We start from the raw sequence: 14,900 nt of genomic DNA on the forward strand, positions 1-14,900 counted from the left end.
TGTGACCATTTTTAAAGCCATGTTTATTGATAACATATAGAATAAAACTTACTAGTATATGATTCTATAAGGTTTATTTATATTAATAATTCTATGAGTTTTGACAAATGTATACAGTCATGTAACCACCATTACAGTCATGATATAGAACAAAAAATTACCTCAGGTTCCCTTGTTGTCATTCCTTCCAACCACTTTTAGTCCTGGAAATGACTGAACTCATTTCTATCTTTATATTTTTGCCATTTCCAAAATGTCATATAAATGGGACCATACATTGTGAAGCTTTTTGAGCCTTTATTTCACTTATGATAATGCATTCAAAACTCATTCATACTGTTGTGTTTCCATAGCTTGTTCTTTTTTATTGCTGAGTAATAGTCTATAATATGTATGTACCACAGTTTGTTTATTCATTCACCAGTTGAAGTATATTTGGATGGTTTCCGTTTTGAGCAGCTGTGAATAAATGTGCTACAAATATCTGTTTACAGATTTTGTGTGATGGTAAGATTTAACTTCTCTAGGATAAATATCTAGGAGTTGGATTTTTGGATTGTATGGTAAATATATGTTTAACTTTATTAGAAACTGCCAACCTGTTTTCCTAAGTAGCTATACAATTTTACATTCTAACCAGCTATATATGAGTGTTCCAGGTGATCTGCATCCTCAACAGCACTTGGAATTGTCCATTTAAAAAATATTTTACCCATTCTGATAGTAGGGTAATGGTATCTTATTGTGGTTTTAACTTGCATTTCTGTAATATTTGACATCCATATATCTTCTTTGACAGTGTTTGTATAAATCTTTTGTCCAGTTTTTTATAGGAAACTTTGTTTTCTTTTTTTTAATTCATCTCTATATGTTTTATTCATCTTCTATCATAGTGGCTAGAACATAGGAAAGAAATATATTTTAGTTACTAAGATATAGAGAACTTTGTTTTCTTATTATTGAGTTTTGAAATTTCTTTATATATTTTAGATACAAATTATTGGATATGTGTTTTATAAATTTTTTCTTTTTATTTTCTTATGTCTTTCATGAAAAGTTTGACAGTCTAATTTATCTTTTTTCCTCTTTTATGGAGTGTGCTTTTGGTATTATGGGTAAGAAATCTTTACCTAATCTAAGGTCACAAAAATTTTTTCCTGTGTTTTCTTCAAGAAATAGAGGTTTAAGTGTATGGTTAGTTCTATGATCAATTTTGTATATTAATTTTTGTATTTAAGTTATGAACCAAAGTTCATTTTTTTGACACATGGCTATCTACTCATTCCAGCATCATTTTTTCAGCATCATTTATTTAAAAACTATCTTTTTTTGGGACGCCTGGGTAGCTCAGTCGGTTAAGCGTCTGCCTTCGACTCAGGTCATGATCCCAGGGTCATGGAATCGAGTCCCACATCAGGCTCCCTGCTCAGCGGGGAGCCTGCTTCTCCCTCTGCCAGCTCTGCCTTTTGCTCCCCCTGCTTGTGATCCCGGGGTCCTGGGATCGAGCCCCGCATCAGGCTCCCTGCTCCGCGGAAGCCTGCTTCTCCCTCTCCCGCTCCCCCTGCTTGTGTTCCCTCTCTCATTGTGTCTCTCTCTGTCAAATAAATAAAATCTTTAAAAATAAAATAAAATAAAAAATAAAAAAATAAAACCTATCCTTTTTCAACTGAATTACCTTTGCACATTTATTGAAAATCAGTTGTCATATATGTGTGTGTGGGTCTCTTTCTAGATTCTTCATTCTGTTCCATTGATCTATTCATCTATCTTTATACCACTTCCACACTGTCTAAATTAGTTTAGCTGTATAATAAACTTGAAATCATATAGTCAAAGATCATAATTTTGTATGACTTGAATCCTTTTTAATATGTTAAGGCTTGTTCCTATGGCCCAGAATATTGTCTTTATTTGTAAACGTTCTGTGTGCACTTGAGAAAAATGTATATTTTACTGGTGTTTGTTTGAGTGTTTTGTAAATGTTACTCAGGTCAAGTTAATTAATAGTATAAAGTGTACTGCATCCTTACTGATTTACTACTTGTTCTATCAATTACTAAGAGAAGGTACTGAAATCTTTGACTATAATTGTGGATTCGTTAATTTGTTAATTTTTCCTTGCAGTTCTTTAAGTGTTTTGAAATTTTGTTATAAGGTGCATAAACATTTAAGATTGTTATGTTCTCGTGTTTTGTTTTGTTTTTTAAGATTTTATTTATTTATTTGAGAGAGAGAGAATGAGAGACAGAGAACACGAGAGGGAAGATGGTCAGAGGGAGAAGCAGACTCCCTGCTGAGCAGGGACCCCCCCGATGCGGGACTCGATCCTGGGACTCCAGGATCATGACCTGAGCCGAAGGCAGTCGCTGAACCAACTGAGCCACCCAGGCGCCCTAAGATTGTTATGTTCTCATAATGAATTAATTCCCTTATCATCATGAATTAACCTTCTGTTATGTAATATTCTTTGCTCTGAAATCCATTTTGTCTGATATTAATATAGCCACTCCAGCTTTCTTTTGATTACCTTTATCATAGTACATATTATCCCATGTGGTTTTTTTTAACTAATTTTGTCTTTATATTATATTTAAAGTGTGTTTCTTGTAGGTAGCATATAGTTGAAAGTTGCTTTCTTTAATTCAGTGTGACTATCTGCCTTTTACTTGGGTCATCTAGACCATTTATATTTAACATGATTATTGGTATGGTTAGGTTTAAATTTAGCATCTTTTTGTTTGTCTTCTGTTTGTCTCATCTGTTCATTGTCACCATTTTTCTTTTTTCTACTTTCTTGTGGATTGAGTATTTTTTATGATGATATTTATCTCATCTTTTTGGGCTGTTAGCTCTCTTTGTTTTGTTATTTTAATTGTTATTTAAGTTCTGTAGTGCATACATTTAACTTATTGTAGTCTACCTTTAAGATATATAATGGAATTCATTCATTCATTTTTAAATTTAATTCTGTTTTATATTCCATTTTATGAATGTGCCAAAATGTATTAGGCCATCCATTAGTGATAGAATTTAGGTTGGTTCTATATTGTACTCTTTAAAAAATTGCTGGATAAACATATTTTTATGTTTTTGTTCACTTTTGCAAGTATATCCATGGGATAAATTCATAGAGGTGAATTGCTCAGTTGGGCATTTTTCTGACATTCAAGTCCTCCTTGACAGTTTAGCAATTTGGATGACTTTATGTAAATTAACTAATATTTTAAAGATATTAGTGCTCTTTGAACACTACATCAAAAACTAATGATGTACTATATGTTGGCTAATTGAACTTAATAAAAAAAAGATATTGGTGCTCTCAAAATGAGTTCTAAAGTCACTGTGATATAATTAACGATATATAGCTATTATGTTTGATAAGAGTATCTCATTTTTTTAATTGTTTCCTTCTTTTTCAGCTTTGCAGGCAATTACTACATTAGAGAAGTTATTAATACCTAAAGATCCGGAGAAGAATGGGCCACCTACAGATAAAGATTCACCTGTCATGCTCCTCAGTTTAGCTGCCCAGTTTGCTTTAGAGGTAATTCTTATGCATTTATCCCCAAGATTTTTTACCTCTTTTCCATTTTGAGAGACAATTCATGGAACTCTTTAGAGGAGTTTGCTACAAAGAAAAGAAACTGGTCAGTAGTTGGTGTGAGAAGTAGGATCAGATGTTTGTTTGTTTGTTTGAGATGGGATGAATGAGAATGCTTATATGCTGATGGAAATGACCTAGTAAGAGAACAAAAAGTTGACTGTGTGAGAGAGAAAAGAGAATTGTTAGAGCAATGTCCTTAAACAGGCAAGAGGTGATGGACACAAGTGTATAAATTCAGGGACTGGCTTTAGGAAAGAAAATGGATAGTTCATCTATAAAAGCAGTTGAGAAGTTAGAGTATGTGGTGTGTTCCCTGGTATATGAATAAATGTGGTAGTGGGAATCTGGAAGTTTTTTTTCCTGACGGCTTCAGTTTTTTCAACAAAGTAGGAAACAAGGTCATCACCTGGAGTGAGAATGGGAGAGGAGATGTTGGAGAGTTTGAGAAGATAGGGTAAGGTGTAAACTAATCATGCAGGAAAGCAAGAAAGCGAATGACATGCTAGTGCAGGATGCTTGCCCAGTAAGTGTTAAGGCCTATTTGATGACGTTTTAAAATAAAAGAAATAGTTGTACAGGTTTTTATCCAGCCACCTTCAGCTGCATGGATGTAGGCACAAAAGTCAGTAGAAAGTTGGATTTAACCAGGTTTGTGGTTTTGCCAGATGAATACAATGAAGCAAAGGAGGAAGAGTAGGAAAATCAAGAAACGAGGAAGTGATTATCATTAATCCCCATGGAATTTAAACTGGTCATGGAAGAGGACATCAAGGGGATGAGGGGCAGTGAAAAATTCGTAACATAATGGTTTGGAGGTCTAAGTGCAGTTGAAGGATTTCTGGAGTAACAGAAGGGAGTGAATTAGAAAGGTAGGAGATGGTGGTCAGAAAGTGGAATACATGAAACAGAGCGGGACCAAGATGAGGAAGTGAGGCACTTAAGGAAGCACCCACTTTCTGAGTCATGCAAGTGCAGAGTTGGTTCTTGCATGACCGTAAGAGTGAGTGCCTCCTTAAATTTTGCACCTTAAGAGCCTCACTTACGTCACTTAGCTCACCCTAGTCCCAGCCCTAACTGAGAGTATGGAAGGTTTGCAACCGTTAGTAACGACAGAGTCCAACACAAAGATCAATGGAACAGAATAGAAAACCCAGAAATAAACCTATAATTATATGGTCAATTAACTTTTAACAAAGGCGGAGAGAATATGTAGTGGGAAAAAGTCTCATCAACAAATGGTGCTGGGAAAACTGGACAGTTACATGCAAAAGAATGAAACTGGACTACTTTCTAACACCATACACAAAAATAAACTCAAAATGTGACCTAAATGTGAGACCTGAAATCATAAAAATCCTAGAAGAGACCACAGGCAGTAATTTCTCTGACATCAGCCATAGCAACATTTTTCTAGATATGTCTCCTGAGGCAAGGGAAATCAAAACAAAAATAAACTGTTGTGACTACATCAAAATATAAAGCTTCTCCACAAGTGAAGGAGATAATCCACAAACCTAAAAGACAACGTACTGAATGGAAGAAGATATCTGCAAGTGACATATCCAATAAAGGGGCAGGATCCGAAATATATAAAGAACCGACACAACTTCAACACCCAAAAAAACAAATACTCCAGTTTAAAAATGGGCAGAAGACATGAACAGACATTTCTCCAAAGAAAACTTACAGATGGCCAACAGACACATGAGAAGACACTCAACAATAATGAGAGGGTACAGTCAATGACTGTGCTAGTGAACAGCTAAGGTAATTGGCAGAGTAGAATTTAAGGAAATAAGAGACTAGGATATTAGGAGGATCATCTGTCTATTTATTGAAAGTGCCAAAAACTAAGACAGGAGTAGTTTTTCGAGAAAATAACTGTATAGTAGATAAGTCATCAAGAAATGAGAAGAAATGGCCAGAGAGCTGGTAGATCAGGACAATGAGAAATGGTGGGTGATATAGTCTGATGAAGGAAATTCAAAGCTAGGGATTTGGGGAGGGGGGAAGGGAGAATGATTTAAAACAGCAATGAAGAGCGAAAACGACGCCTACTCCATCTCCAGGTCTATGGGTAGAAGGGAAATGAGAGCAAAATCACTACTACTTGAGAGGGCTTCTTTGGAAGCAGTATCCTTGGTGGGACCTAGATTTCCATTACAGAAAGAATGTGGAGGGAACTTTCAGAGAAGAGGTTGCTCATAGAGAAGATTTTGATGATAATGAACTAGACTTTAGAGAACAAAAGTGGAAAGATTGGGGGAGTTGGGGAGAAATGGGAAAAGAGGGATTTATAGAGCTTTATGGGGATTCGGGTGCTAGAAATGAAGGTCGGGGTTCCTTTGGTTACTGCTAATGAAAAAGGATAAAGATCACAATAAAATTAGTCCTAGTGGGTTCATGGCAGTGTTGGCAAGTCTGTGAGTATTTGTGGAGAGGGAGGAGTGGGTTTCTGGGACCAATATGAATCTGTTCTGGTTTTGTCAATGAGTTGTTTCTTCATTCTATCATCTTGCATTAGCTCTTTTGATAATATAAAATGACAAGGTCAGATTTTTTTTCTTGTCCTTAAAGGACAGGAATATAGGTAACATTTTGTATAAGTACCACTTTGAAATGTAATTTAACATATTATATTTGTTCTTTTTAGAATGGACAGCAAATTGTGGCAGGTAAAGCTTTGGAATATTTAGCTCAATATTCAGAAGACCCGCAACAAGTCCTTACAGCTTTAAGGTAAGTAATTAACATCCTGTAGATGTGAAAGGATTTCCTGTTATTCTTGGTCTATAAACTTTGTCAAAATAGTGCTGAGGTGATGTGATCAGGTCTACTGTACCAACTGTTATTTTAAATTTTTTCCGAGCTTTATTGAGATATAATTGACATATAACATTGTATAAGTTTAAGGTGTATAACCTGATAATTTGAAACATGCATATATTGTGAAATGATTGGCACAACAAAATTAGTTAACATATTCATCACCTCACAAAATTACAGTTTCTTTGTGTGTAGTAAGAACATCTAAGATTTAGTCTCTTCCCGACTTTCAGATATGTAATACAGTCTTGTTAACTATCGTCACCATGCTCTACATTAGATCCCCAGAACTTGTGTGTCTTATAATTTGAAGTTCGTACCCTTTGACCACATTTCCCCACTTCTTCCACACCTAGCTCCTAGCAAACACTGTTCCACTATTTCTGTTCTTCACTTTTTTAAAAAAAGATTCAGCACATAAGTGAGATAATAGAGTATTTGTCTTTCTTTGTCTTTTCACTTAGCACAATGCCCTCAAAGTCCATTCATGTTGTCACAAAAGGCAGGATTTCCTTCTTTTATATGACTAAATAATAATCCTGTGGGGTGGGGTGCCTGGGTGGCTTAGTCAGTTAAGTGTCTGACTCTTTATTTGGGCTCAGGTCATGATCTCAGGGTCATGAGATGGAGCCCTGCATCAGGCTCTGCGCTGGGCGTGGAGTCTGTTTGAGATTCTCTTTCTCCCTCTCCCTCTGCCCCTCCCCCCACTCGTGTGCGCTCTCTCTCTCTCTCTCTCTCTCAAATAAGTTAGGGGCGCCTGGGTGGCTCAGTCATTAAGTGTCTGCCTTCAGCTCAGGTCATGATCCCAGGGTCGTGGGATCGAGCCCCGCATCGGGCTCCCTGCTCTGTGGGAGTCCTGCTTCTCCGTCTCCTGCTCCCCCTACTTGTGTTCCCTCTCTCACTGTGTCTCTGTCAAATAAATAAGTAAAATCTTTAATACAATAAATGTTAATTAAAAAATACTCGTGTGTGTGTGTGTACATATCACATTTTCTTTATCCATTCCTCTATCAGTGGACACTTAAGTTGCTTCCATGTCTTGGCTATTGTGAATAATGCTGCAATGAACATGAGGGTTCAGGTAGCTTTTCAAGATAGTGATTTTCTTTCCTTTGGATCTAAACCCAGAAGTGGGATTGCTGGATCATATGGTAGTTCTGTTTTTAATTTTTGAGGAACCTCTATACTGTTTTCCAGTGGCTATACCAATTTATGTTCCCACCAAGAATGTCGAAGGTTTCCTTCTTTTCCACATCCTCACCAAAACTTATCTTTTTGATACCAGCCAATCTAACAGGTATGAGGTGATACTTCATTGTAGTCTTGATTTGCATTTCCCTGATGATTAGTGATGTTCAGCATCTTTTCATGTATTTGTTGACATGCATGTCTTCTTTGGAAAAATGTCTGTTCAAGTCCTTTGCCCATTTTTAAATCAGATTATTTGTTGTTTTTTTTTTTGAGTTGCATATGCTCCTTATTTGTTTTGTATAGTAACCCCTTATCAGATACATGGTTTGCAAATTATTTTCTCCTATTCTGTAGGTTGCCCTTTCATTTTGTTTCCTTTGCTGTGCAGAAGCTTTGTGGTTTGATGTAGTCCCACTTGTTCATTTTTGCTTGTGCTTTGGGTGTCATATCGAAAAAGTCATTGTCAAAGAGCTTTTCCCCTGTGTTTTCTTTTAGGAGGTTTACTGTTTTTAGGTCTTAAGTGTTTAATCCATTTCAAGTTAATTTTTGTGAGTAGTGAAAGACAGTGGCCCAATTTCATTTTTTTGCATGTGAATAATCTAGTTTTACCAGCAACATTTACTGAAAAGACTATCTTTCCCCATTGAATATTCTTGACTCTCTTCTCAAATATTAGTTAACACGGTATATACATGGTTTATACATGGGTTTATTTCTGGACTCTCTGTTCTTTTGGTGTACGTTACTATTTTTGTGGTGGTACCATGCTGTTTTGATTACTATAGCTTTGTGGTATAGTTTGAAACCAGGAGGTGTGATGTCTCCAGCTTTATTCTTCTTTCTCAAGGTTGCTTTGGCTATTCAGGGTATTTTCTGTTTCCAAAAGAATTTTAGGATTTTTTTCTGTTTCTGTGAAAAATGTCTTTGGAAATTTGATAGGGATGCTTAAAGTTAAAAAAAAAGATATCAGTTGGGGTGCCAGTCAGTTAAGCATCTGCTTTTGACTCAGGTCACAATCTCAGGATCCTGGGATCAAGCCCCTCATTGGGCTCCCTGCTCAGCAGGAAGTCTGCCTCTCCCTCTCCCCCTCCCCCCTACTGTGCGCTCTCTCTCTCAAATAAATAAATAATTCATCTTTAAAAAAAAGACATCAGTTGAACTTGATTTTTTCCCCTTTTCTCTTTCTATGAAGGAAAATGGTTTATCAAAAGGGAACTTTTAGGGGCACCTGGGTGGCTCAGTCGTTAAGCATCTGCCTTCGGCTCAGGTCATGATCCTGTGGTCCTGGGATAACCCCTGTATCAGGCTCCCTTCTCTGCAGGGGGCCTGCTTCTCCCTCTCCCACTCCCCCTGCTTGTGTTCCCTCTCTTGCTGTCTCTCTCTCTCTGTCAAATAAATAAGTAAAGTCTTTAAAAAGAAAGGGAACTTTTACATACAGTAGTGAGATAGAGGGTGAGGTTAGGACATGATAACTCCTAATGATGTGACTAAGAATATGTCAGTGGCAAAAATCGGAAACCAGAAGGGTGCTATAGTGGTTTTCCTATTAGTCAACTACACTTGAAAAGAAATGGAGTCACAGAAGTAAGTATCAGAGGAGTCTTGAGTTACTTGCATGCCTTCAGTCAGATAAATATCTAAAATCACTCAGAATAGATGGTATTTTTAAAAAGATTTTTAGCATTTAAAACTTTATAAGCTAGCTTATTTTGTTAGTTCATCATTATGCTGTCAGATCCCCTTGAAAGAACAGTCATCCTAGTTTATGTGGAACCCAAAGGCCACCTCCAGGTTCCTTAAGAAAAATATTAAGATCTGTATATCGTACCTGATGTTCTAGCAGGTGATTTGGAGCAATGATATAACAGTGGAACTATTTAAGAATTTGTCATAAGCAGCACTTTTTTTTTAAATTATTTTCTTAAATTACTCTCCCCAAATTATAAAATTTGCATGTTTTCATTACAACCATTAAAACAATACAAAGATCTATAAGTAAAATAAAATTAGTCCCCTCCTTACCCTCTCTTTTCTCACTTTTGCCTCCTGGGGTAATCAAGATTAATAAGTTGGTCAATATTCTTTCATATGTTTTTTTCTAAGCATCACTTTTTGTATTACTTTATCATACAGGTGTTTGTTTCGTCTAGTTCTCCCAAGAGTGTCTGAGATGCCAGAATCTGAAAGCAAGTAAGTTGAAATAACTTACATACGTACTTACAGAAATGATGTATTTGCCATTAGAATAATTATAGTAACTTTCAATATAAACCTTATGTTGAGAGATGTCCAGTATAGTAAGATCAATATAGACTCTGGGGCCAGTCTTCCTGGGTTCATATCCTGTCTCTGCCACTTACTAGATGTGTAACCTGGGCTTTTATTTCCCCATCCGTAAAATGAAAATAGAATAGTGCCTACCTTATGGGGTTGATGTGATGACTCAATGAGTAAATACATGAAAACACTTTGAGAGTGCCAAGCACTTACTAAGCCCTCAATAATGTTAGCTATGATTTTACTATGATGTTGCATCTGTTTTCCCCTTTCTTAACATGAGAGATATATAGTCAGATCTCTTACTTCGCCACAGAAACATATAACCTGGTCAGCTTGTTGATTGTGAATCTGTATCAGCTCAGATATCTTTCTGCTCACAGTTTCTGTGGCATAAGACATCAAGAACTTAACAATTGGTGGAAGAATTAGGTCACCAATTTTTCATTCACGAAATTCACTACCTCCTAATGATTTGAGAGAAAGCTCTATTCCAGGTCTTGATTAGGGATAACTTTCAGAGAAATAATCACTCATCTCTGTATTCTCTACTTAGATGAAAACTCTGTAATAGTGTATCTCTATTTTGCTTTTGCTATATATACATAATTTGTACCTGGAGGCAGTACATTTTTTCAGCTAAATTCTTTGGGAAATATCTGTGACTGAGATAATACTGGACTGATGACTTAACTTTTTTCATGATACAAATTTTACCCAAGCATAAATTTTGCCTCTTCTTTATAGGCTCTATGAATATATTAAAAGAATGCAAACAAACTAAAAAAGATACTGAGAAAATTATAAATTTTAATAATGACCAAATATTTGATGATATTAAGACATTAATTTTTAGACATATAATGATAGTGTGGTTATTGCTTTTTAAAAGAATCTTTATCTCTTAGAGACACATCCTAAAATATTTATGGATGAAATGATACGATGTCTAGAAATCAGCTTCAAAATAATAGGGGAGGGAAAAGTATGGGTGGGGGTATGATTGAAATAAGATCGATGATGAGTTTAATAATTATTGAAGCTGGGTAATAGATAACATGGGGATCCATTTGTCTGTGATGAGCATGGCATAATGTATAGACTTGTCCAATCACTGTGTTGTATACCTGAAACTAGTGTTATATTATGTGTCAACTATACTTCAATTTTCAAAATTTTAAAAAGTCATTTAAAAAATTTAGAAAAGAAACTCAGAGACTAAACATACCTAGTAGATTTTAAGATCTCTTTGAGGGCTAGGACTATTTGTATTTATCTTTGTATCTCTGAAACCTAGGACAGTATCTGACACATAATAGCCACTCAGTTTATTTAAGTGGCTGAATATCATTCAGTTACTTACAAGAAGATCTTTAGTACTGGTATTAAAAAGTGCTTCATATTCCATGTAATTGTGACATATAGTCAAACCTTACTCATTAAAATCAGTTTGGAAATGGGGAAAGGAAAGGAATCCTATTTAAATTAATGATAAACTTAAATTACAGAATAGTTTAAAAATAGACCTTTATTATTCTCAAGTAAATATAGTCATAAAGAACATCTGCTAGCAGTGTTTTCAGAGAGCAGACAGCACCTTATTTAACAAATAGATTATTAAAAAAAAAAAAAAAACAATTCAGTGGAAGAGCCTGAGAATTGAGTTCCAGTTTCAGTTATTTCACTAACTCCGGTTAACCTTAGACAACAACAACTTATTTTAACTTCTCTAAGCTTTATTTTTTCATCTACTAAAAAAAGCTAGACTGGGTAATCTTTAAAGTTCCTTTCTTTTCCAAAAAACCCATGGTTTTCATTTAGCAGTATCTACCTAAGTATTTTAACAACTCACGTGCTAAAATTTTTTTAAAGCAGTTTGTCTCTTAAATAGACTATATACATCCCTTTCCAGTTCCTCATTCTTATTTATACTATGTATTTGCATTAATGGACCCTTACTGGATTATTTTATAGTCACTGAATTAAATAAGTGAGGAAGTAAACTTTAGATCAGCTGAAATTCAAATCAATAAAGTTTACTTTAAGAAGTTATTTTAAGTAAACCAGACTTCTATTTATCTCTGAGAAAGCTGCTACTTTTCTTGAAGCATAGTCTTTATTATGTAATACTAGAGCTCCTCATGATAGGGACAGTCTCATAGTATACTTCCTCTTAACTTCCTTAGTTGAACTTGCCAGTACTTCCATATTCATTCCTTTGTTCAGTAAAATGACATGTTTTCCTCTGTTAAAATTTATATCCCCTTAAAGAAATTTGACAAAGGGTCAAGAGACCTGTGTTGTAGTCCTGAAATTGTCATTAATTGCATGACATTAGACACATCATCCTCCATTTCCAGATCTGGTTCCTTATCTATAAAATGAAGGGTCTGGACTGGATAAGTGCTTTTTAAAATATATTTCAGAACCCTGGAAATTCTGTGGCACAGCCTCAGGGACTTCCAGGAAGGTGAGGCTCTAGGCCTCTATCCACTACTGGTTCAAACAGAACAGCTAAACTTACATCTTTTCTTGTATATTAGATTTTCATCAAAGTTTATTTGAAACAAGGGTTCTAATTCCTCTCTTCAAAAAAGAAAAAGCTTGAAAATCACAAAATCACTCTCTGCTCTCAAATTCAGTGACCCTGTAATATAAATCCTTTGCTGAGAGTAGGAGTAGAAGGGGAAGAGAGAAAAAATGTGAGAGCACTGGGGAATGAAGAACAGTATCCTATAGTGAGGAAAAATAGTGTTGAAATGATAGGATGGAGCCTTGAACGATAAACTTCACAGTTTTGCATTGCCTTTGTGTAGCTCTCTTGGGGTCTTATTTTGGTACTTTTCTGTAGTAAAGCTTTGGAACAGTAGGAAAACACTCTTTTCTTTATTTTTTAGAAAGAAAGAAATGGATAGACTTTTGACTTGCCTGAATACAGGTAAATATCATCCTGGTTATTTTCACTCCTTCATCTTGCTTCTGTCTTCTCTTAAATTCTCCAAGTACACGACTCAGACAGACTTCATGTTTGAGTTAAGCTTCATGCTTTTATTAATGTTTGCCATAGAAGTCTACTTTGGTTTCTTTATTCACAAGCAGAGAAAAGTTTGTCATCACTCACATTCATCTCCAAATGTGATTTCAGCTCTCTTTTTATTCCAGTTTATTTTAAAGACATTTCCTTCCTTCCTTCTGTCCTTCTTTCTGTCTGTCCTTATTGCTATTTGATCCTAACCTAAGAATAGAACAGGTGAAAAAGGATCAAGACAAATAAAAATGCTGTGCACCCTGTTAATTTTCATGCTCTCTGAATCAGATTCAGATTGTTCACTCTGTTATTTTGAAACTTGTTTTTTCGAACTACCCAAGCCTATGTCCTCTCCCCTTTCTACTACTAATTCCTCCCTCTTCACTTAAAGCTAACCTCCTAGCCACATCGATTTCTTTTTACCAATTCTGTGCTTTCTTACCCAGTGTCCCTTTTGCCTAACAGCTCTTCCTATTTCCACTGCCCAAATACCTATTTCCTCATGTCCAAAACATCTTAGAAACTTCATTTTCTTTATTTCAGTAGTTCAGTTTTATACCTCAATTACCTATCACTAAGGTGTTAAGTGTAGCAAAGTGGTTTAGAAACCAAGGCTTTCATACTTAGCTGTTTGGTATTCTTACCTCTCAGGAGGGTATGTGGGTAGGTAGTAAATGTCTTGGGATGATGACAGCATGTTCTGGTTCTTCAGTATGCTTGCTGTGGCAGCTCAGTAAGTATTATGGCAACCTGTCAACACTCTTCCAGTTCTCCATCTCCATTTCAGTCTTTTTAATGATTGCTCCCACTCTTCTGTTTCCTTACTTGTAAATCCTATCTTTCTACCTCAGGTGGTGAATGATTAAGTTAAAATTATAAATCTCTCCAAAGATGTGTTTGTTCCCCCAAAGTTTGAGTTAACTGCTTCTTGGAGCTTTGGTAATGCTTTGTGTCATTTTAATTACTTTTGGTATGTACCTATGCACACACACACACAAAGAATTTTCTAATTTCAAACCCATGTTTGACTGTTTTTAAGGCAGTATTAAAAATTTTGCTAGAGTATAAAGTAAAAGACCTCACTATAAAATCTTTCTGTTCAATGCAGCACTCCTGAAACTCTCTCAGTCTTTCAATGGAGAGGCCTTGAATTCGGACTCAAGAGCTAATGAAGCTCAATGGTTTCGAAAAATAGGTAAAAGAATATTCTGTGGCTATGGGAAACTGGTGGGTGGTAGAATCAGACATACGTGGATTCACATTCTGGCTCCTTTTTTTTTTTTAAGACTTTATTTCTTTCTTTATTTGAGAGAGAGCAAGCAAGCGGCGAGGAGGAGAGGGAGAGGGACAAGCAGACTCCCCTCTGAGCACAGACCCCAACGTGGGGCCTGATCTCATGACCCTGAGACCACAGCCTGAGCTGAAACCAAGAGTTGGATGCTCAGCCAACTGAGCCACCCAGGCACCCCAAATTCTGGCTCTGTATGTGTAGCTAGCAGTGGGTACAAGGATAACTTACTTAATCTCAGTTTCATTATTTATAAAAGGGAAACAATTATACATACTTCAGAGGGCTAGTAAAGGTTTTAAATAAAAACCTGGGACATAGTAGGTACTCAATAAATATTAGTTTTCTTTTTATCTAGAAATGGGTCTAAGAATAAAATGAGGACTTATAACTGCAGGTCCCCAAGGCTATGCTCCTAAATTTGATCTGGGATGCCTAACTTATCTCTAAATTTGATTTATCAAAAATAAATTGCCTGTGGGATACCTGGCTGGCTTAGTATAAGTACAACATGCAACTCTTGATCTCCGGGGCATGAGTTTGAGCCCCATGTTGGGCATAGAGATTACATAAAAAATAAAAATGAAAAGTAAACTACATGCAACAAAATGAATGAATCTCACAAACATAATGTTGAACAAAAGAAGTCAGACATTGATTCCATTTATATGTGGTAATAAAGAAAA

General features: G+C 35.8%; 1 protein-coding gene across 3 annotated transcripts in view; it reads left to right on the forward strand.

Moving 5' to 3' along the window:
• The window catches only part of TEX11 (testis expressed 11), a 295,012-nt gene that overhangs the window by 193,913 nt on the left and 86,199 nt on the right, over positions 1–14,900 (forward strand). For 2 of the 3 annotated variants that reach the window (XM_027608457.1, XM_027608458.1), the window contains exons 18-22: positions 3,420–3,544; positions 6,258–6,343; positions 9,755–9,811; positions 12,796–12,836; positions 14,035–14,121. In XM_027608457.1, coding sequence (XP_027464258.1) covers positions 3,420–3,544; positions 6,258–6,343; positions 9,755–9,811; positions 12,796–12,836; positions 14,035–14,121 — 396 coding nt within the window. The remainder of the gene's footprint in view (positions 1–3,419; positions 3,545–6,257; positions 6,344–9,754; positions 9,812–12,795; positions 12,837–14,034; positions 14,122–14,900) is intronic. The other variant, XM_027608459.1, reaches the window with a different exon arrangement.

This window comes from Zalophus californianus, chromosome X (assembly GCF_009762305.2).
Source record: "Zalophus californianus isolate mZalCal1 chromosome X, mZalCal1.pri.v2, whole genome shotgun sequence".
Classification (NCBI taxonomy): Eukaryota; Metazoa; Chordata; class Mammalia; order Carnivora; family Otariidae; genus Zalophus; species Zalophus californianus.